This window comes from Bicyclus anynana, chromosome 2 (genome assembly GCF_947172395.1).
Source record: "Bicyclus anynana chromosome 2, ilBicAnyn1.1, whole genome shotgun sequence".
Lineage (NCBI taxonomy): Eukaryota > Metazoa > Arthropoda > Insecta > Lepidoptera > Nymphalidae > Bicyclus > Bicyclus anynana.
The window spans coordinates 13522667-13544622 of record NC_069084.1 but is presented as its reverse complement, the minus strand read 5'-3'; the positions used below and the strand labels follow the sequence as shown (position 1 = coordinate 13544622).

General features: G+C 36.0%; 1 protein-coding gene across 2 annotated transcripts; it reads left to right on the top strand.

Moving 5' to 3' along the window:
- The first annotated feature begins 819 nt into the window (after nucleotides 1-819).
- On the top strand, nucleotides 820-21364 carry LOC112056702 (clavesin-2). 2 transcript variants are annotated; one of them, XM_052889078.1, is made up of 6 exons: nucleotides 820-1069; nucleotides 16287-16547; nucleotides 17128-17349; nucleotides 18927-19120; nucleotides 20079-20195; nucleotides 20501-21364. In XM_052889078.1, exons 2-6 carry the CDS (start codon nucleotides 16295-16297, stop codon nucleotides 20741-20743), a joined length of 1029 nt encoding a protein of 342 aa, XP_052745038.1. In that variant the 5' UTR covers nucleotides 820-1069; nucleotides 16287-16294; the 3' UTR covers nucleotides 20744-21364. The 2 variants fall into 2 exon arrangements, with proteins under 2 accessions (XP_052745038.1, XP_052745033.1); XM_052889073.1 differs by lacking the exon at nucleotides 820-1069 and adding an exon at nucleotides 10407-10557.
- The last annotated feature ends 592 nt before the right edge of the window (nucleotides 21365-21956 follow it).

Genomic DNA, 21956 nt, shown 5'->3' with positions numbered 1-21956 from the left:
AGACACTTAGCCACTTTTGTTCGCCCCAGTTTCGGCGCGTTAGTGACATACCTATCTAATAGTATAAAATCTTTGAGTATTGAATTTTTTTTTGACATTATCTGTCCATCTGCGTGTAATTGTGTAACTACCACCGCCTTCCACCGCCCACATACAAAGTTGTTATGAAAGGTATCCCAACATTTAAAAAAATAATAAGCTTTTAATAGGCCTAGTCCTTTAGTAGCCCGCTAAAATAGGCTGATATTGATTATAAACCACCCAGATGTTGTAAAACAACCAAGATCATCACACAATTATTTTTCACTTCTGGGAATCGAACCCACGGCCGTGGATGCAGACACAGTGTCACTACTTGCACCACTTAGTCATATGTCATACTACTTATTTAAATATATAGGTACTTATTAGTAAAACTACCTAAAATGTAGGATGTAGGCCCACATTAGATTTCACTTATCTGTGCCGAATCACCATTTCGCTACCAATTAGAAAATGAAAACGCCATAACCAAAACATTACATTACAGAGCGCTCACGAAAAAGTTACCTATAGTTGATCGTCCGATTATTGAGGTCAAAGAAAGTTAGAAAAACGACGGCGGAGAGATATGTACAGAACCGGTTGAAATACCAAGAGGGAGAAACGAAAAGGCGCGAGATTCATTCTTTTTTTGAAAATAGATCGTGTAATTATATATTTTTTTATAACACTAATGCTTAATGTGACTGTTCAGAGGATTTTTTCAGGCCTTAGAAAGTACCAAAGTGGCTATAATGAGTCGTCGGTCGGTCGTGCGGACGACCTACTGCTACTAGTCCAGTGTTATACCGACACTCGCTGCGGTGGGTTCTATTACCATCGTATTTTTATTTATAGTAATAAAAAAAAAATATATAAAAAAAATAACTATACATTTACTGAAATAAAATAAATACACACGTGATAGTAACAAGTGGTAAAAAGAAAAGTGAAAATTCCTTTGGATTTCCTTTTTGCCTTAAACAATTTTCAAAATAATCTTCGATCAGGATTGCCGTAGCTGATTTGTTGGAGGACCTTTTTTTAAGTAAGTAAATATTTTTTTTTTATTAAAATGAAAACTCGTCAATTTGTATCTGGTCACGCTTAAAGCAGTGTTCCGTAGTTGTCATGCCAGCAAAAATATTGTCGTAAACGATTAAAAAAAAACAAATTGTAGTTTACTTTCTCTTTGTGGTTACACAAAATAAAATCTGGGGCATATAATATGAAGGTTAATTAAAACCTTCGTTTACTTAGGCTTCGTGGTTTAAGTTTTCTATTGTAATAACCATTACCTACCTATAACAATAACTGTGCTAGGTAATATAGAGCTCAGACCCACAACGCGTAATAGTATGTGCCACTTTCGGCAGACTGACCATTTCATATCGAGTTTCTGTTAAAAAATTTTTTGAAAAAAAAAAAGAAATCCTATACAGCTGTTGTACTTACTGAGGTTTTATTCCTCACAGTCATAGGTACGTTAACCAGCACTGAAGGTAATTTTGTTTTTCTCTATTATTTTTAATATTATATCATAACCGGTCCAGCCGTATTGCCCAATATTTTAATGTTGTAATGTAAAACCAAGCGTTTCCTTGAACTGCACAAATAAAGCCTGTCTACATTAATGCTATCTCTCATCAATAATGGCTTGGTTCTTCGTTTAATATTATAATTGATGCTTCTATAAAAGGAGATCGTCTGATGATCATCTCCGTAATGAATATTTTTAAACTTAAACCCTGAACCGCATGACATTCTTTATTACTGCCACGGCATTATTTTAATACGAAGATAATAATAATAATTATAGCTGCACGTATATAACGTGGCTTTTTTTGGAAATCTCACATCGTCATAAACACACAAACGTTACCTCTTTATGATGTTAGTATAGACACTGAAAACATATGGTATAGATCACTAATACTAGTTGACGCCGCGCGGTTTCACCCGCGTGGTTCCCTTTCCCGTAGGAATACGGGGATAATATATAACCTATAGCCTTACTCGATAAATGGGCTATCTAACACTGAAAGAATTTTTCAAATCAGACCAGTAGTTAATGAGTTTAGCGCGTTCAACCAAATAAACTTTTCAGCTGTAAAATCTATACTAATATTATAAAGCTGAAGAGTTTGTTTGTTTGATTGAACGCGCTAATCTCAGGAACTACTGGTCCGATTGGAAAATTTCTTTCAGTGTTAGGTAGTCCATTTATCGAGGAAATCTATAGGCTATATATTATCCCCGTATTCCTACGTGAACGGGAACAACGCGGGTGAAACCGCGCGGCGTCAGCTAGAATTAGTATAGAATATAAAGAGGTAATCTATTATTGATGTATTATACCTAATACGTTTTGATTTTATCGAAAAGCGAAAGTATGCGTGGATGGATGAAAATAGATATAATGCCGACTGGTAGTGGTTAGTAACGCAGCCTACAATACAAAGGCAATGAATTCGATTCATAATTGTAAATATTTGAGTGATGAATATGGATGTCTGTGGCTCATTTAAGTAATATAATATTCTATTATATAGATATTCTATTATTAGCGGACGCCTGTGACTTCTTCCGCCCTTAGGCCTCTTTAATCCAGCCTTTACAGTAGTATCGCTGTAAAAATGGAGTAACTTCTCCCGTTTCCCAACATTTCTCTTCACTGCTCAGCTTCTTTGATCGTAGCGTGATGCAAAAAGTATACTATAACCTGCCCAGGAGTATGAAGATTAATACCAAGTTTTGTTAAAATCCGTCGAGTAGTTTTTGTTTCTATAACGAACATACAGACAGACAGACAAAAATTTTACTGATTGCATTTTTGGCATCAGTATCGATCACTGATCACCCTGATAGTTATTATTTTGGAAATATATTTCATGTACAGACCTCTCTACAGATTTATTATGAGTATAGATATAGATCACAGCACTGGCAGAACTCCTGAATGCGAGTGGAAAACCGATACTTAAAATCCTTCAGCGATTGTTTAATTCCGCCATTCACGAGTAACAATTTATACCATCATACTTAACCATCAGTTTTTCACAAATCTCGGGAATCCATGGATTTTTCGGGACTAAGAGTAACAGTGTTAATCCAGTGTATTATCTATTTTCATTTTAAATTTCATCCAAATCGGTTAAGTAGTTGCGACGGCTTTAGTTTCCCTACGATGACGTATTTTAATAAATTGCAAAAATAGATAAAGGCATGTGTTACATTGTTGGATAGTCGGAATTATTTAAATTACTTTGTATGAAAACATGAAAAGTATTTTTTAGTTAGGCAGTTCGTCTCTTAACATTATCAACCCGTATTCGGCTCACTGCTGAGCTCGAGTCTCCTCTCTGCATGAGAGGGGTTAGGCCAATAGTCCACCACGCTGGCCCAATGCGGATTGGCAGACATCACACACGCATAGAATTAAGAAAATTCTCTGGTATGCAGGTTTCCTCACGATGTTTTCCTTCACCGTTGAGACACGTGATATTTAATTTCTTAAAATACACAAAACTGAAAAGTTGGAGGTGCATGCCCCGGACAGGATTTGAACCCACACCCTCCGGAATTGGAGGCAGAGGTCATATCCACTGGGCTATCACGGCTCTTAAAGGCATGTGGATTTGTCAACACCTTGAAGTTATGGGAAATACTCACGAGCAGCCTGTATATTAAGATTTTTGACCCACGCCCGGTGCCCACTCCCACCCATATGCCTTTTGCCGGGTCAGGTACAAAAATTATATATTTATGCAAGACGATAAATGTAAGTTCATAATATATAGATAGGTACCTATAAGGTAGGAACTATCAAGGTTTATTACCTACTTGTGCGAAACTTTAAAAAGTGGCTGGACAGGATACGTATTGAAGGTCTTGATTAAAAATAAAACAACTACTTAGGTAGGTACCTACCTATCTCAGTTGTATAGGAAGAATGATTTCTTAAAATGTTAATTTTAAGGTCTAAACTGATCTACATAGTTAAATTTAATTAAATTATTAGGTACATATAAGGCATAGTATACACTGCTAGATATAACCGCGCGGATAAATTCAGTTGCCGGTTCTAACAAAACTCACTCTTGGTTTCACCGTAATGTGATTTCTTGTAAACATGGAAAACTTGTTTTACCATATTAAAATATTATTTAGGTTTCTCATTATATAAATAATTGCATAAAAAGTTATCATGTTTCAGCAACTTCATATTCGTGCCAAATATTTAATTTTCACAGTGTAACTATGTATCGATTGTTCTAATAAAAACAAACAATATTAGCACTTATACCTTCTTTAATAAAACTTTAATAGCTACAAATAATTTGATCATTGACAAGTCTTTTGTACTACTGTAAGACATCCAGCCATAATTATTGTGTATAACCAATACAATGATGCTATTACAGCACCTATTACATGTGCAATAAAGATTATATTGGCACGCATGATTTATATTCTATAGCTCTATTGGATTACGATTACACAAGGCGCGGTTAGCGATATGGTGTGATTGTGATGACTTATGACAACATTCGTTTTAGTCAAGGTTTAATTTGCATATTTATACTAAAATATACTACGACTCTATCAATTTAAATGAAAACTTTGTTTTTTTATTTTACTTGCGTATTCATAATATAGGAAAATTTTTGTCCATATTTGACATACAAAGAAAGAAAGAAAGAAAATAAGTTTATTCACTTTTTAGTGTCACAAACAGTACATCCTATCTTAGATATTACATGTCTGTCTGTGACACCAAACAGAAAGGGTTTACAGCTCAGCATTAGCCGTTCATCGCTGGAAAGCAATGCGCAGCGCTGATTTTCAGCTGAGACCCGGGTGACGTCACAGTCAGTTATAATTATAAACTAAACATCTAATCAAAATACTTTAAATACATTCAAAATAAAAATTCATACGATAAGACACAAAATAAAAAACCAAAAACAGAAAACCTTGATAAGAGCGTATAAATAAAATGATAATAACATAAAGATAAATGCCAACATACAATAATTAATATGACATATATATACATATAATATATATAAATAGAAATATGAATACTTATACCAATTAATAGACTGTACCTAAATATGTTATTTGCATCTAAAGTTCCCCACTAAATAATTGATGCCTCCACTGCATAATTCTCTAACTCTTTTTGCCTATATAACATGAACTGAACATACCTGTAGGTAGTTTACCTATTGTTACATTATTGGTTTTGGAGCTCAGAATGCACGCTCTCATTTGAACCAATTGCAGAGCAGCAAACTTGATTGCAACTGTGCTTAGTTCAGGATTAAGTGGTTTGAAACTCAGCCAACATTCCCTCTTTCTAAGCAAAAAGCTTAACTATAACAGTCTACCAGCATCAGGGGAGTTTCGATTTATCAATTATTTTATAAATTGAGTCCGACCGTCGTGATCGTAACCGTCGTGCTATTGAAGCTACTTAATGGAGTCCAGGTTATCAATTTATATTGGTAGTTAAGGTTTCATTAAGTGTAGCCTATACCTATGCGGCAGAATTCACGAAAGCCACGCAATAGTCAAACAAATTACCCGAATTAACAAATGCTTCTCGTATGCGACTGTTAACTAGAGCGGAGAACGATGTCATCTGAATTACAATTCGCAGCCGTGAAATTTCATACACGTGTTAACTATGTATACTTTTGTATTCATATGAGGATAATGAATGGCTTTATAATCACACTCACACTTTCTGCTAGATAATTAGTTTAATCATTATACATAGATCTAGCGATCTACGTTACTAATAATTCGTTTGATATTTATGATTATTTTAATATTGCTTGCAACAAAGAAGTTTCATAGTGTACGAGTAAGAAGCAATTTGATTAGAAAAAGAAACCTCTGTTTGAATTTGCAGTCTTAGAAACAGTAAAAGCGAACATAACTATAGTACACGGTTAATGCTAATAATATTCCATGATTTATGAATATATTAAGTACCTATATGAATTAAGAATGGTCTGAAGATTTTGGATGAGGAAGCTTTGACTTGATTATTTTAAGTACTCTAACTTACAACCAACAATAAGTCGGGCTTCAGATGACGAAAGTTAAATTGTATTTTAACGAACTCTAGGTTAATTTTCCTTTACATACATTTTGTAAATTATGTGTAGGATAAAGCTAACAAAGCTCCATATTGTAACGTTCAGGAAACTGCGAGCAAAGAGTATTGATACTTATAACGGCATGACTCACGGTCCGTCCCCATTCTGCTTCGCTACTCCGGACTTTCCCTGCATTATGCTATGTTTCAAGCCTTAAACAACTTTATGCGCATTATAATTAAGTTGATATTGCTACACTTCTACTATCAACGTCACACGTTGATAGTACCAGTATGGCATTTCTCATGACTTCATGAGATGAAGCTGTGAAAGCTAAGAAGGTCAAGTGACGTATATGTACCTAGCTACTTGATGGTAATCGACTTTTATTTAACAAAACTTTGTTTCATAAAATGATTTTTATACAAAATGTTGCAACATTCATCTACCTACTTACGCCGTAAAATCAACAAAGATATTTATGCTTGATAAAGTGAACCCGCTAAGTCGGATTCGCACACGAAGTGCCTCAATAACCTCCGTGCCAGACGAACGGATAATATGCATAGAGAATCTTGAAAATTTGCCTTTCATCAAGATTTGGGATAATAATATCGATTTGGAAATTCATGGCATGACCAATTGGAGCACTTTCCAATTTTATTAAACTTCCAAATGAAAACTTATATTCATAATTATTATAGTTTGTTTTTTAATATGATGACCATTTTAAACTGCGATTGCATTGACTGTTTCTTAAAAGTTGTTTTTTCATCGGCTCACCTTGAACTTTCACGCCAATTTAATAATCACGAATAACAAAAATTACAACATAACTTGAAACAACGTCTAAAAATGGCGAAATAAATTGATTCTCTAGTAATTTTCTTGCAATAGATATTAAAATGGTAATATTGGCAAGATTAGATAAGGTAATTATTTCGATATGGCTTATAAAGGGCTAACCAATATTTCCAAAAAAGTTTTGAAATGCGCTCGCTGTTCCTACTCGTACCTACTTATAAGTACTAAAGTTTCATATTTATTTTCTAATTTAATTCTAATTTTTGTATTTCCAGAAATTCTTTTTTTCGGTACTTCACATTATCCTTTCAACACTGTCTGTCTTTATCTTTTAACGTTTTTCCTCGGCCTTAAATTTACCCTACCTTTTACCATATTATGTCTCAGCGATCATAACCTACCTTGCCAATAAATCTTCTTTACAATCCTGTTTTCCTGGTACGTAAGTGTATATTGTATTCACTATAATTGGTCCATATGTGGATGTTAATGCGTTACAAATATAAAGGAAGTCGTGAGGATATTGTAAATGGCTTAATTTAATTATTTGCAACTCTTTGTTTATAAGTATTGATGTCATGTCATATTTGTTTTATGAATAATTATTTTGAGTGAACCTTGGAGTGTAACCACGTGTGACTAATATAATTATGAATGTACAGTGCCTATATTGCCTTTAGTGTCTAGTTACATATTTGAGTTGGACCGAAATCAAACAAATCGTTTGAGCTAATATACGGGTTTATGTTTTAATTTATGAACAAGAACGGTGGTCTGTTTCAAATTATTTGTTTTAAAAATGCATCAGATACAAAGTTAGTTTAAATTCGTGTCAACGCCATGTGTACGAGGAAGAGCATAAAGAAAATGCACTGCAGGTTTACCGTTGAAACTTTTCAAAGGATTTGGGTTCAGTACATATTTATGCATAAATACTATTTCTATCGTTCCTTATGAAAATCATCTTTTCACAAACAAACTTTAAAATTCTAATATGACTTTTATGTTTAACTGTGATTGGTTACGCCTTAGCTGAATAACTAACTCGTACCTGTATCATAGATATAAATAACTGAAAATGCTATGAAGTATTGATATGATAATAAAAATCAATGTTATTAACGATACAACTTTTTCTCATAGATGACCTTTGAGTTAGGATCTACAGGAAGAAAATTTTTTTAGTGCGGATATTTTTATATTTTGTACATAAACAAAATTTAATGATCACGTATTTTTTCTTTTTTTTTTTAACCCAAAAATAACAAAATTATCGTTAGCTAAAGTTATTTACTTTTGAACAGAATTTTAGGGTCACCCTATTGTGCGTTTATTTTATTTTCGTTTGATACCTAAAGGACGTCACCAGATCACTTTTAAGCTGAATATATCTTGTTTAGTAATAATATGTACATTAATTTGTTATTTTAGAGACATAAATTAAAAAAAAAAATTACATAAAATGTATCGAACTGTTTGTAGATTTATATTCTATTAATGATACAGAACCACGAAAAAAAATATCCGCACTAAAGACCGAATCACCCTGTATACTTAAAATACGTTTGTTTTATAAATATAAAATATAAATCGGCTTTTATTCGCTTTTCCAGGTTTATATCTAAATTGCCTATTAAAACTTCAGCTGTTGAAATTTTCGTACGAGATTAATAAAATCGTCATTAGCATCAGCCATCATGCAATTTGCTCTATAGACATTGGCTCTTTGTCTCACAAATTAACAATAATTAGGTATCTATTGTATTTTGCAACCAATCGATGCCATGTCCATCAGAAGTCGTCAACTTAATTTGAGAAGCTGCACACAATATAAATTATAAAGTTTAGATCGCAGAAGTTACTTTGCGTTGCGTAAATTCAACCGAACATATAGAGTACCTCATTTACAATTAAACATTTTGGACTCTCGACATCAAGCGAGTCCCAGGGATTCACTGGATGCAGGCGGCTCAGGATCGTGATGTTTGGAGTCCCTACAAAAGTCCTGCAGTGGACGTCCATCGGCTGATATGATGATGATGATGATGATTTTGGAGTCAATATCTAATGAGAATGTTCCGGATTCGAAGTGAAACGTACACAGAGATATTATGTCAGATCTAGTTAGCGATGCCGCATTGGATTTTGACTGAGAATACCTAGTAAAATAAATCACTTCTTCAGTATTGAAAATTATAGGTTTTAGATATTTTCCAGCGGATCCCTGAGCAAGCTGTCCCACGGGACGGTCGCGATTCGGGACTAACGGTCCGGGCAACGACCTCGGTTGAGCTCCAATTTTTTCAATTCACCTTTGTTTTCAGAAGCTTTTAAATACAGAGCTTGATTGTATATAAAATGAGCTTATTGTAGTTTTTAAGCATGTAAGCCTCTTATAGAACTTACTTTACGATATTTAGTATTATATTTTAATATATTACATGATTCTGTTTCATATTTTTAAGATTTAATCCGTGCGGATTTTATCTACAAGTAGATATATCTAACCTAAGCCTTATAATATTTTTGTACTGCATTTTTCATATTTATTTATTTTTATATAATCACATTTTTATAATGTTTACAAATTACCAATATTATCTTTATCCCTGATGAGATTAATGCTAGGAGTGAATAGTCTAAGTTCTAAATAGCTGGCATCTTAACTGTGGAGCATTTCAGTCTTTCCAAAGCTTCGTCTAACTTATTCTGCTTACAACTTACGAGTATTTTCGTTTCATTCCTGCTCTAGTACAAATATATTCTTCTCTGTTGCTTCTTCATGGAAAATAGCTTTATGCTGTATGTGTAATATAATCTTGCCTGAGGGAAAGCGATCATGAGGTCTAAGTTGAAGCGCGCTGGTCTAGAAGATGCCTATTCACTCTTGCCTTGAAGATGCTCAAATCATACGTGTCAGGGTAGCGATAAAGGAAGGAAGGCAAACTTAAGTCATTAATTAATTTACTTTTGTTATAAAATATATTGTAAGAAATGTACTTCAGGGTAGCGACAAAGGAAGGAAGGCAAACTTAAGTCAAAGTAGCGACAAAGGAAGGAAGGCAAAATTAACTTACTTTTGTCATAAAATATATATATTGTAAGAAATGTAGTTATGTGCTTCAGGGTAACGACAAAGAAAAAAGGCAAACTTAAGTCAAAGTAGCGACAAAGGAAGGAAGGCAAAATTAATTTACTTTTGTCATAAAATATATTGTAAGAAAATAAGAAATGTACTTATGTGCTTCAGGGTAGTGACAAAGGAAAGAAGGCAAACTTAAGTCAAAGTAGCGACAAAGGAAAGAAGAGAAAATTAATTTACTTTTGTCATAAAATATATTGTAAGAAAATAAGAAATGTACTTATGTGCTTCAGGGTAGCGACAAAGGAAGGAAGGCAAAATTAATTTACTTTTGTCATAAAATATATTGTGAGAAATATACTTATGTGCTTATAACAAAGTACATAAGTATTTTATATACTGCGAAACTTATCCTCAGCAGCGGCTATATTTCGGGAGCTAACGGTGGGCCGGTGCATCGACCGCGCAGTTTCACTCCGCGTAGGTTTATTACGTGACGTGCGCTCGGGATTCCGAATTTTGTGGCCGAAATGTGATCCAGTAAGTTTCAAATATTTATTGAATTACTATAAAAAATAAATTTAAATAAAAATTAAAAAATATATTTAAAAAAACAAGCTTTTATATATATAATTGCTCTCACACGAGTCGATTATGTTTGTTATGACAAATGAGCCCAAATTCGATGGTTTACTTAATCTTGTTTAGTTACTTTTCTATGGCCACCTCCCAAGTATATCTATATAGCTATCTACCTTTATAATAGTTGTCTCTCAATAAATATCAAAAACAGTAGAAAGTGGCTCTACAAATTCAAACTTTAACAGGAGATGTTAAATAACAGCCTTTAAAAATTTATATTAATCGATGACCAATATTAAAAATAACACCCATTTGCACATTCACCTACACTACTATAGCCTATAACTACTACCTAAGTACTTCCATAGTTATATGAAAGACATGCACTACATGCTTGCATAAACTCAACGTTTACTTTTTGTATTGAAGTAGACTCTTACAAACTTTTTTGAAAGCAGTATTTGTAACTTGTATGAGAAGGTTTATTCTACTCGCATTTCGTAAATATTTTGTTTCAACATTTTAAGATCTCTCAATGAACTTTGGGTTTATTTATTTTTCTATGCCACAATAATATAATATCATATTTCTCGAAACTTTTCTCTTTCACGAGCCAAAAGTCGGTTTTAATAAACATTCCGTAAATAAATAGAATTTCCCCTAATTAATATATTATGTAATATAATATATTTTATTATTTATGTAATGTATTAAAAATAAATATAGGTACATAACGTATCTGTAAAATACACGAGGCAGTTAACCGCAACTGGGAATGTAATGAATGTATACACGGCTTTAGTTTTCGTAGAAAGATTGCATGTGGCACTCTGGGATAATAAATGTATATAGTAATTAGTATAGTAGAAAGACCATTAATTGAGTTAGTAGGTAAGTACATATTGAGATTTTGACATGTCCTCTATCTTTGGTAGGTCCATGTGTAATATTTTCAAAATTTGCATTAATAAAAAAGATTTTTTATAAGACTATATTTATAATTTTATACGAGTATTAAACTGGTATTCGTGGAAAAAAATAAATCTACCTTCGTGATGATTACCAAAACACCCTTAACCGCTTACGACATTAATGGACCCTTTAGATTATGCTTGTTTATCGCAACTTCTGTATAAACGTCGCTTTAGCACATAACTTAAAACTCAAATATTAATATTCAACTTAATTTCAATCCGCTAAGAATTATTTTAGCTTGATGCATTTGACAATAAAGTCGACCAAAGAACACGTAAGTGACACGCAAGTTGACTTCAAATGGATTTCTTGATAGTGATAATGGAGTCAGGCCGTAGAATAATATAGCTTCAATGTCATGGGCGATGAATGTTGAGTGTCGTAGATAGCACTTGAAACCTACGTAAGTTTGCATTTGGAACGCTTTAGTGTCATCGCTCATTGGAGCCAGTAGACCTTAAGATACGCACCACGACATATCTAAAGATGAGGGAAATACAAATGTCGACCAATAGGGGCAGAATCGAAAAAATCGCTCTCTGTTTGTTTTGCCCGCTGGAACTGTGACAACTTCGCTGCTATTGGTCGACAATAATTATTATGTCTTTTCATCACGAGATATCGTTGATGCATGCTTGGCTTACTGGTACTCGTGCACTGACTCGCTTCGTCTAGTGAGTATTGTTTAGTGATGCCTACACCAACTCCGTAGCGTCGCCGTAGAGCCACGCTTACTAGGCGAGGAGTCGGGTGCCAGATGGGCTTAATGAGTTATGGCCATTAGTTTGTATTTACCTCTAGATTATTTTAATCCAACACGTCAACATATTCAAACATTGCGCTTGTGAATACGTATTGAATAAGAAATAAAGTCATAAGTTTTAATGAAGCTATTTCCATTTGCAACATTTTGAGAACGTAAACACATATTTTGCTGTATCTTTGGACCCCATTTAAAAAGTTTATGCTGACAAAGTAGTGGACTACTACTGAACTCTACTAGTGAATTAAATGAATGAAATTAAGTAGGTATAATGGTTCATGCACAATGCACTGTCTACCCTGAGGACTCATTACGAGAACATTTCCATATTTTACAATTTGTAGACATGTATAATGCCTACCCTAGTTAAAGCGTAAGATTTTACTTCCAACATTCCATGTCCAGATTAATATTTCTTCTCGCGGAGTTGAGAGAGAGCTATGCTTGGAGTTTATCTGCGTGATCGAATCAGAAATGAGGAGATCCGCAGACGAACCAAAGTCACTGACTTAGCTCAGTGAGTCGCGGAGCTGAAGTGGCAATGGGAAGCCACATAGTTCAAAGAGCCGATGCGTTGGGATCCCAAGGTGCTGGAATGGCGACCCTGCACCGGAAAGCGCAGTGGTCGATCCCACTAGGTGGACCGAAGACATCAAGCGGGTTGCAGGGAGCCGCTGGTGGCTCGAAACCGTTGTGCTTGGAGGTCCATGCAAGAGGTCTATGTCCAGCAGTGGACTTTCATCGGCTGATAATGATGATGATGATGATGATGATAATGGGTTTATTCTCGCTTAGTTGTTGAGCTAAACTTTTGACCTTCGAATCAGCTCACACGCTAACTAAACTTTCACTCGCCTTTCACGTCACAGTAAAAGTGATTTTGACAATGGCAATGTAAAATGAGCATTTCGCTTTCATTTCGCGAACCGTTAACAATAGTTGTAATAAATTTTATAGATAGGTACCTACGTCTACTCTGCATATCACGGAGCACGATCTTCGATTGCATAATTTATATAGCTTGCGTAGCAATAGGTGAGATTTTTTTTTAATTTTTGGTCAGGACAATTTTTGACGTGACAACGTCATAAAATTCGATGGAGCAGATCGATCCGAGAAAAAGATGACGTCATGTGTCGTTCTCACGTTCTAGGGTTGCCAACTTTTTTTTACAAGAAATAAAGTATATTCTGTCCTATGAAGATTATTAAACAGTATGTTAGAAAAACGAACATTTTCTTTTGAAAAATGCAACCATTCCATCAGTATTTTCTTATGACAATGACACGTTCAAATGTCGTCAGACTTTACAGACAAACGAATTTTTTGGGTAGGTTTAGGTAGCTGCGACAAACAGTTCCCCAAAGTTGTAATTAAGTATCAAAATCAGGTAAAGGTTGATTAGAATGTATGTAGAATGTTTAGAATGAAACAAACAGAGAGACTTAAGCATTATCATCACTAGCCGCCTATTTTAACGGCTAGGGCCAGGCCTTATAACAAAGGATTGGAGCTTAGACCCAGCACGCTGATCCAATGCAAGCAGGCGGGCTTAGGGTGATAATGTTAAATTCATTAACGATCATTATTAGAATGATAGACCAGTACCGACGGTTTAATGTGCGCTCCGAGGCACGAGGTGTGACACCACCAACTTCCCAATTCTGGGCTGAGAATTTTGACTGTTAGAAGAAAGAAAAGGAGCTTCATCTCATACCCTGGATTCGAACCTAGGATCTGGTGATCCGAAGACGTTGAATCGAAATTATCTGTTAACCTACTCAGAGATTATTAAACAATGCCATGTGACGTGTTATCCCAGTGGATATGAGCTCTCCCTACGATTCGGAAGGCGTAGGTTCTAATCCGGTCCGGGGCATGCCTTCCAGTTTTCAGTTATGTGCATTTTAGGAAACGGTGAAGGAAAAACATCGTGAGATCAAAAGAGATCAAAAACCTGCATACCCGAGAATTTTCTTAATTCTCTACGTGTGTGCAGCCAGCAGTGAGCCGAATATGGGTTGTTATTGATGATGTGATTAATGATTATTATTAGGTATAATTTTTTGTCAACTAACTACGAGTAGCTACCTATGTCGAGGAACATACAATCATATTTTTATCAGTCGGTAATAATAGTACACATAATATGCAAATAAAACGAGTTTAAATGTATATTGAACTTGATTTGATACGAGTACCGCAATAAATAAATTAATTAAACAAATAAAAAAAACCCGACTGCATTAATTATACAAAAACTGAAAAGAAAAAATACAAGCTCAGTCCAGAAGTGTAGAAAACAATTAGAAAACAGTCGGGACCTATTAAAAAATGTAGACGAAAATCATTCTATTCAATAGAATAGGTCCCGACTGTTTTCTATTGAAATTTATGTATTCTATTTGGAAGATATGAGGTAATAATATATACATACATATATATACATACATACATACATACATACATACATACAAGACACGCGCGAAAAACATAACCCTTCTTGCAGTCGGGTAAAAATAAGCTATTACATGCTTTGTAACGTCACTCTAACAATATCCAAAAAAATATACATACAATTAATTTTATCGACGATCGTGCAAGTAAAAAATTGTCCAATAAATAGTTCGCAACATTTTAAATAACACTAGGATCAGCTTTAGGTAGGCAGGTAGTATTTACTGACGATTAACTAAGTGTTACCTATTACTATGACATCCTTTGCGTAACCATAACATAAAGGCAGCATGTTTCTCGTTGCATAAGAATGATGGGTGACTTGTAAAGTGGGTCAATAGATTATGGTCTGAGAGATTCAATGTTGAAACTCAGAACAACTGGGTGATTCCAGTTTTCGAATTGTGGCCGACTTTCGCAAAGTTGTGGTTTTGAACTACTTACTTTATAAGACGCCGTTGGTTTTATTGTGGTCTTGTTTAAGATCGATAGTATGTTTGACTGTTTTGTGATAAAAAAATAATGGTAAACTTTTTATACCTTTTAGGGTTCCGTAGTCAACAAAGAACCCATAGTTCTGCCATGTCCGTCTGCCCTTTTGCCCGTCCGCGGCTTAGCACAGAAGATACCAGAAAGCTTTAGTTTGTTGTGTATGTTTCCTATGTTTATAGTGGATAAACTCGCTGGGTAGGTTTTGAAAAAAATATTATTGTTTGTGTGTTAACCATCGTTGTTAGGTATATTTGTGTTGACATTATTTTTCGATTTAGGTTATATTACAGGGTCTCCGGTCTCAGCTACAGATCATAGTAAAACGCTAAAGCCAACGTTTTGGTACAGTCATACGCCTCGGGTAGCCTGTAGTAGGCAGTGCCGGCCCGAAGTAAATTTTAAAATGGAGCGAGATTCAATTATGGCGCCTCTCCTGTTTGTTTCTAATTAGATGTAGATACCTTTACCTAAATTATGAGTGTAAAGTAAGAATGGAACGGGAAGAACTCGACCATACTCTGGGGTGACCAATTGAATATCAGGCGCAGTACCGTCTACGGTTGAGTAGGATTATCACTTAGGCGCCCACTAGGATTTGGCGCCTGGAGCGACTGCTCTGTTCGCCGTATGGATGGGCCGGCCCTGCCTATAGGTACCAGATGTTTAGCGCATATTGCCAAGCCGCAGGCGTCCACAGATCCCTCTAAATCTGATTTTTAATTTTACGGTAGATAAAATCCGTTCGATGCGATTCGTACGATGTGGATCAGTGGACGCACTTGTATGACTTTCTATACCTACTAAGAATATTAAAATACGTTTGATGCAATGCGATACGTACCTACGATGTGAATCTGTGGACACCTGCCATTTAGGTACGACAACAGTGCAACGGCCGGGGATCGAACTCTAGACCTCTGGCTGGCATTTGAATCCTTTTAACCGAGGAACTATTGAGGATTTATTAGTGATGATTTATTGATTAATTTTATCTTTACAGGTACCAAAATGGCGACCTCCGTCCTCCAGCCCGAAGAACGCCGAATGGAGCACAAACCCAAACCAGACGCGCCGAGGCTTACCGATGACGAAAGAACCGCCATATTGGAAAACAACGAGCGGGAAACGGGAGATCTCCCCATGGAATTAAGGGAAAGGGCCAGAGTCGACATACGGGAGGAGGCGGCGCTGAGAGAGCAGGCCCTTTCGCAAATGAGACACTTTATTGAGAAACATCCAGCTATCAAGAAATGCAGAACCGGTACGTTAACTTCAATTATATTTCGAAATAGCTGTGGGGTGGACAAGTGCAGTTATAGGTGCCTACTTTACCTACATTCCCTATGTTTCGTAATATCCGTATTGCTTGCCCACTCAAGTACCTACCTAATAATCAACTTGTCACCTTTTTACGGTTATACCCCTGACCTGAATTATAATATATTTCGATTTTCAGTAGGTACAGATTTATAAAAAAACAGAAATTCACGGGAACGGAGTCGCAAGCGTCCGCCAATTTTATTCTATGTAACTGCTAAATTCTGTTCTAGAAAACATAGAGAAGGTTTGGAGTCTTAAAGATTACTCAATCTTCTCTTATAATCGAATCATTCATTATGAAAATGGTTTCAAAATTAATAGGTAAATGACAAAAAAGTTATCCATGTCATTTCATCAATTAGAATTAATAATATCCTTAACTTTCGAAAAAATGGCTCCTCCATTTAAAAATTCGTTCTCTAATTATTCATTCTATTAACTTTATTTTATTTTACACTTATCTCTGTAAAAATTATTATCACTTACAAAATTAAGATCTATTATATTATGTGTTTTTACAGATACGCCTTTCTTGCTCCGGTTTCTTCGCACAAAGAAGTACTCCATCCCACAAGCGTGCTCCATGCTGGAACGGTACCTCACCATTCGGCAAATGTATCCGCAGTGGTTCCAGAAACTAGACCCTCTGGACCCCAAGATAGCTGCGGTCATTGATGCCGGCTACTTGGTGCCGCTGACCAAACGGGACTCGGAAGGACGGCGGGTCGTCTTATCATGCATGGGTAAGACGGTTCATCATCATCATTATCAACCCATATTCGGTTCACTGCTGAGATCGAGTCTCCTCTCCGAATGAGGGGTTAGGCCAATAGTCCACCACGCTGGCCCAATGCGCATTGGCGGACTTCACACACGCAGAGAATTAAGAAAATTCTCTGGTATGCAGGTTTCCTCACGATGTTTTTCCTTCACCGTTTGAGACACGTGATATTTAATTTCTTAAAATGCACACAACAGAAAAGTTGGCGGTGCATGCCCCGGACCGGATTCTATCCCACACCCTCCGGACTCGGAGGCAGAGGCCTTATCCACTGGGCTATCACGGCTCTTAAGACGGTTATAAGCTTTAAAATTGCTTCTTTTACACCTCGGCTTCGCGTCGGCCCACATTCACACGTTCGTCCATTAATGCCTCTCTCTTGCCAGCCGCTGCAGTAATGTACTAATAACAAACTTTATATACTGTGTTTCCATTTCATGTCCTAATGCAGAATAATGGGTACGGGTTTGCACCAAACTTCAGTATTTTAAGGAATTTTATACTGGACCACGTGAGTTTCGGTTTCGGTGCCGAAACTGAAGCCACGGCCGAATATTCGGTTTCGGTTTCGGTTTCAGCCAGAAAACCAGTTTCGGTCTGACTCTAATATCTAATTTCAAAACGGTTGAACGGATCTGCATGTGACAGAAAATAGTTGGTAGTCTGGAGTAACTCATACGTCTACTGGATTTAGTCTAGGTAGGTACGCGGAATCATTATACTAATGACTGTTTTAAATTTCATCAAAATTCTGATCTGCTGTTTTGTTAAGGTACTAAGACACCAATTCCCACGTTTCCTGTTCGAGATTAGTTCAAGTACTATTCATTTAATTTCGGCTAAAAATTTTATATTAACAAAAAAACTGCGCCTCGTGGTAAAAGCTGATTCTTTAGCCTTTGTAAGGGTCAATATACACTGCCACGGAATGGAATGGAACAGAAACGTCAATTTCGCTTGTGCGCGATTTTTGTAAACGCTTTACACCGTACCCTTGGCGCCACTTTTCAAGGATTCCACAGCTATTCCGTATAGCTAGGGGAATTCTCGAGAATTCCTCTTTTTTCCACGGCAATGTACATTAATGTATCAGGGTGGTTGCGGCAACCTGCGTTTAATGCCTGACCACCACCAACACCATTGTGAACACACTACGTATACAAAAACTTTGTTTTAGCGCGAAGCGTAGCGTAACGTATAACGCACGTTCAACGGCAATCGTCATGTGTACTTAGCTTAAGAGCGAGGCCTTTTAAAGGTCGCCATTGACGGTCAATTATTCTCACGTTTCTGAAAAGCAAACGGCAGTACCCACGCGGCATACTATACAAGTCATGTACGCAGTGACCAACACACGATCAAATTATAGTCGTGGGTGCTACAGAAACGTGAGAATAATGGACCGTTTGTTGCTAGCATTAAAGGCGAGGCCTAGCTCAGTTGCAGAACGAGCCGCTGCGTAGGTAACTAAGCTAACCTAACCTATTCGTCAACCCTCAAAGAGCGATCTATGATTTTGTCATAAAATTCGTTTTCCAGGTCGTTTCGACCCCCACCTGTACGACAGCTGCGTGATGGCGCGCGTGCACTCGATGATCGTGGAGCTATTACTGGACGAGCCGCGCTCGCAGCTGCTCGGCTACACGCATGTCAATGACGAGGCCGGCATGCAGATGCCGCATGTTAGTCTATGGTCGCTGACGGATGTCCGCATCATGCTCAATTGTATACAGGTAGGTACCTTCGACCTCGACGCATTCAAAGGAAACTATACTAATACTACCGGACGCCCGCGACTTCGTCCGCATGAAACTCGATGTAAACCTTCAACTACTCCTACCCTACCCTACGCCTACCCTACCCTACCCCTACCCTACCTACCTAAAAATCTATATTGCTCATAGTTGGAAAATGAACCCAGGCCATTCGGTACAACAAACCATTATGTTACCTAATAAGTTTACTAGCGGACGCCCGCGACTTCGTCCGCGTAAAAATCGTTGTCAACTTTCAACCCCTATTTCACATCCTTCTATTTATATTTTTGCAAGCTTAATAACGTATACCTAATAAATAGTCCACTAATCATTTAACATTTACAAATATACCTAGAAAAATTAAGGACTTTCCATACGAACGTTCTACCCCTACTTCACTCGTTTCTGATTTTATTTTCGTATTATTCTACGTATTATAATAAAAAATATATTTAAAATACGTTAAAAAAAAATTAGGAAATTTTTATTTAAATTCATTTAGTGGTTTCAGCATGATGCCCGGTCAAAAAAAGCAGACAGACAGACAAAAAATAACAAAGAAGTATTTTAGGCTTCAGTATCTATCATAATTATATTAATGCCCTCCAACAAAATTTTTCAAAATATTATAATATTAATAATAGCGGACCCGGTCAAGGTTAGCTTTTACTTATGTGCACTTTTTCCTTACCCCTAACTGTCCCTACCCCTGCCGTATCCCTACCCTATCCCTACCATACCCCTACCCTAACCCTACCCTACCCTAACCCTACCCACCCCTACCCTACTCCTACTCCTACCCTACCCTACACCTACCCTACCACTACCCTACCCCTACCCCTACCTTACCTGCACCCCCCCCTTACCCTAAACTTTACCTCTTTATATTATTAGTATAGATATAGATTTAGTAATAGCGTTTATCTTTTCACAGAATTCCACTCCTATGCGTCACAAGCGCACTCACTTCGTGAACATACCACACTATGGGATCAAATTCTTCGAGTTCGCCATATCGTTACTCAGCGACAAATTAAAGGATCGAGTTTCGGTAAAGTTCAAATAAATTAATAATTAACTTCCATGTTGTAGTTTTGTTGTACTTAAACAGTTTCGAAAGTCCCGCTACACGCTCATTTTAGAAATGGAATTTATCTCGCATTTCCGGTTTAACACTTTTTCAAATCATACCAACCAAACGAACCATAAAGCATAGACTATCTCAGTTTTTGGAACCTCACTTCAGTTTGTTAATTTGAAAAGTTTGAGATCTACCTTCAATACACAGTTAAATTGGAAATACATGAAAAAATACTTATCATTTATATTTTAATGCAATGATTTATTTTATTTCAGTTTCATCGTACATCAGAAGACTTAATCAAGTATGTTGATCCTGCAATTTTGCCGAAAGAATATGGTGGCACAGTTCCTTTGAAGGACATGATCGAAGATCTAAAACGGAAACTTTTAAAACATAGAGAGGATTTATTGTCTTTAGATGACATGTGTGTGGATTTGTATGCGCTTGAAAAAAATGATTTAACCCAAGATATTCATTCAACTGCAGGATCATTCAGGAAATTGGAACTGGATTAAATTAAGTTATCGATAGTTAGAAGTAATTTAAAAATAGTTTAATTTTAATACTCGAGACAACTATGACATTTTAAAATTAATAAACAATTTCTTCATCATTTCAATTTGATAAACTGTTAATTTTTTTTTATATTTCGACGTGATGATATTAACCGATTCCCATTATAGGTTTGCTTATGCGATCTCATGATACTTAAAAAATGTGAAAGGTAATGAAATATAATTTGGGTTATAATTAGAACCTACATAGTATAGAATCTAAACATACTTTGTATAATAATTAATGTTTTATTTTGTAGCTCTGTACAGAAATTAGAGTAGTGGCAGCCGTCGGTGGAGTCACGTTACCATTCTTTAACGGATGAATGTGTCATTGTAAGAGTAAATTACAATGATTTCTTAGAGAATTTATTAGCAAGTCTATTAGGTGAAAAGAAACGGCATGACAACCTGACTGCTGCTTAAATTATATACTTATTATGTTCTGCTTCTTGTTAACTTTCTAAGCAGTGTTAAACTACTTATCTGGATCTATTAATCTTAATAAGTAGTTTCTTTTACTTTATTAGGTGATAAATAGATGTAATTAAGATTATTTTTAAAATAAAATATTGAGAAATATTACTAGTTTCCTTTATAACACTCGCTTAGCGTAGAGTAGAAGTTATAATCCCATAAATAAAAACATGCCTACATACAGCCGAACGTAGAACCTCCTTCTTTTTGGAAGTCGGTTAAAAAAAATTAAGAAATTGGGTAAAGGAAAGTTAATAAAAGGTATAGATTAATTTAATTTAATGATAATAAAATAATATTTTTACAACAATTAAGGTGTGGTTCGACTCACCTTATTGTAAGCATTCTAGACAGAGCGCTGACATTTTTTGGAGTTTACTAGTTATGAATCGATTTTTCATATTTAGCCCCTGTTCTGAAAAAAATATGGGCAGTAAAATTCGATGAACGAATGACACCTTTACGTTTTTTGTGCGCAACTTATTCTGCGCTCCTATCACCGTGCGCTGCCGCCAAAAGCATGCTCATGCGTACGGGCACGTTAGGGCGCGCTGTGCACGCTGTTAGCGAGCGCGCATGCCGCGGCCTGCTGCTCCTCTGCTGCTCACCTCTCACTTTTCAGGCGTGTGTATTGAGACTTACGGCAACGTACACCTATTTAAACAGTGGATCTGAAAGAGTAAACTCCATTCGTGCG

Coding starts and splice junctions, on each gene's coding strand:
- LOC112056702 (XM_052889078.1), top strand. CDS start 16,295: ATGGCGACCTCCGTCCTCCAGCCCGAAGAACGCCGAATGGAGCACAAA. Junction 16,548..17,127: donor TATCAAGAAATGCAGAACCG/GTACGTTAACTT, acceptor GTGTTTTTACAG/ATACGCCTTTCTTGCTCCGG. Junction 20,196..20,500: donor AATTAAAGGATCGAGTTTCG/GTAAAGTTCAAA, acceptor ATTTTATTTCAG/TTTCATCGTACATCAGAAGA.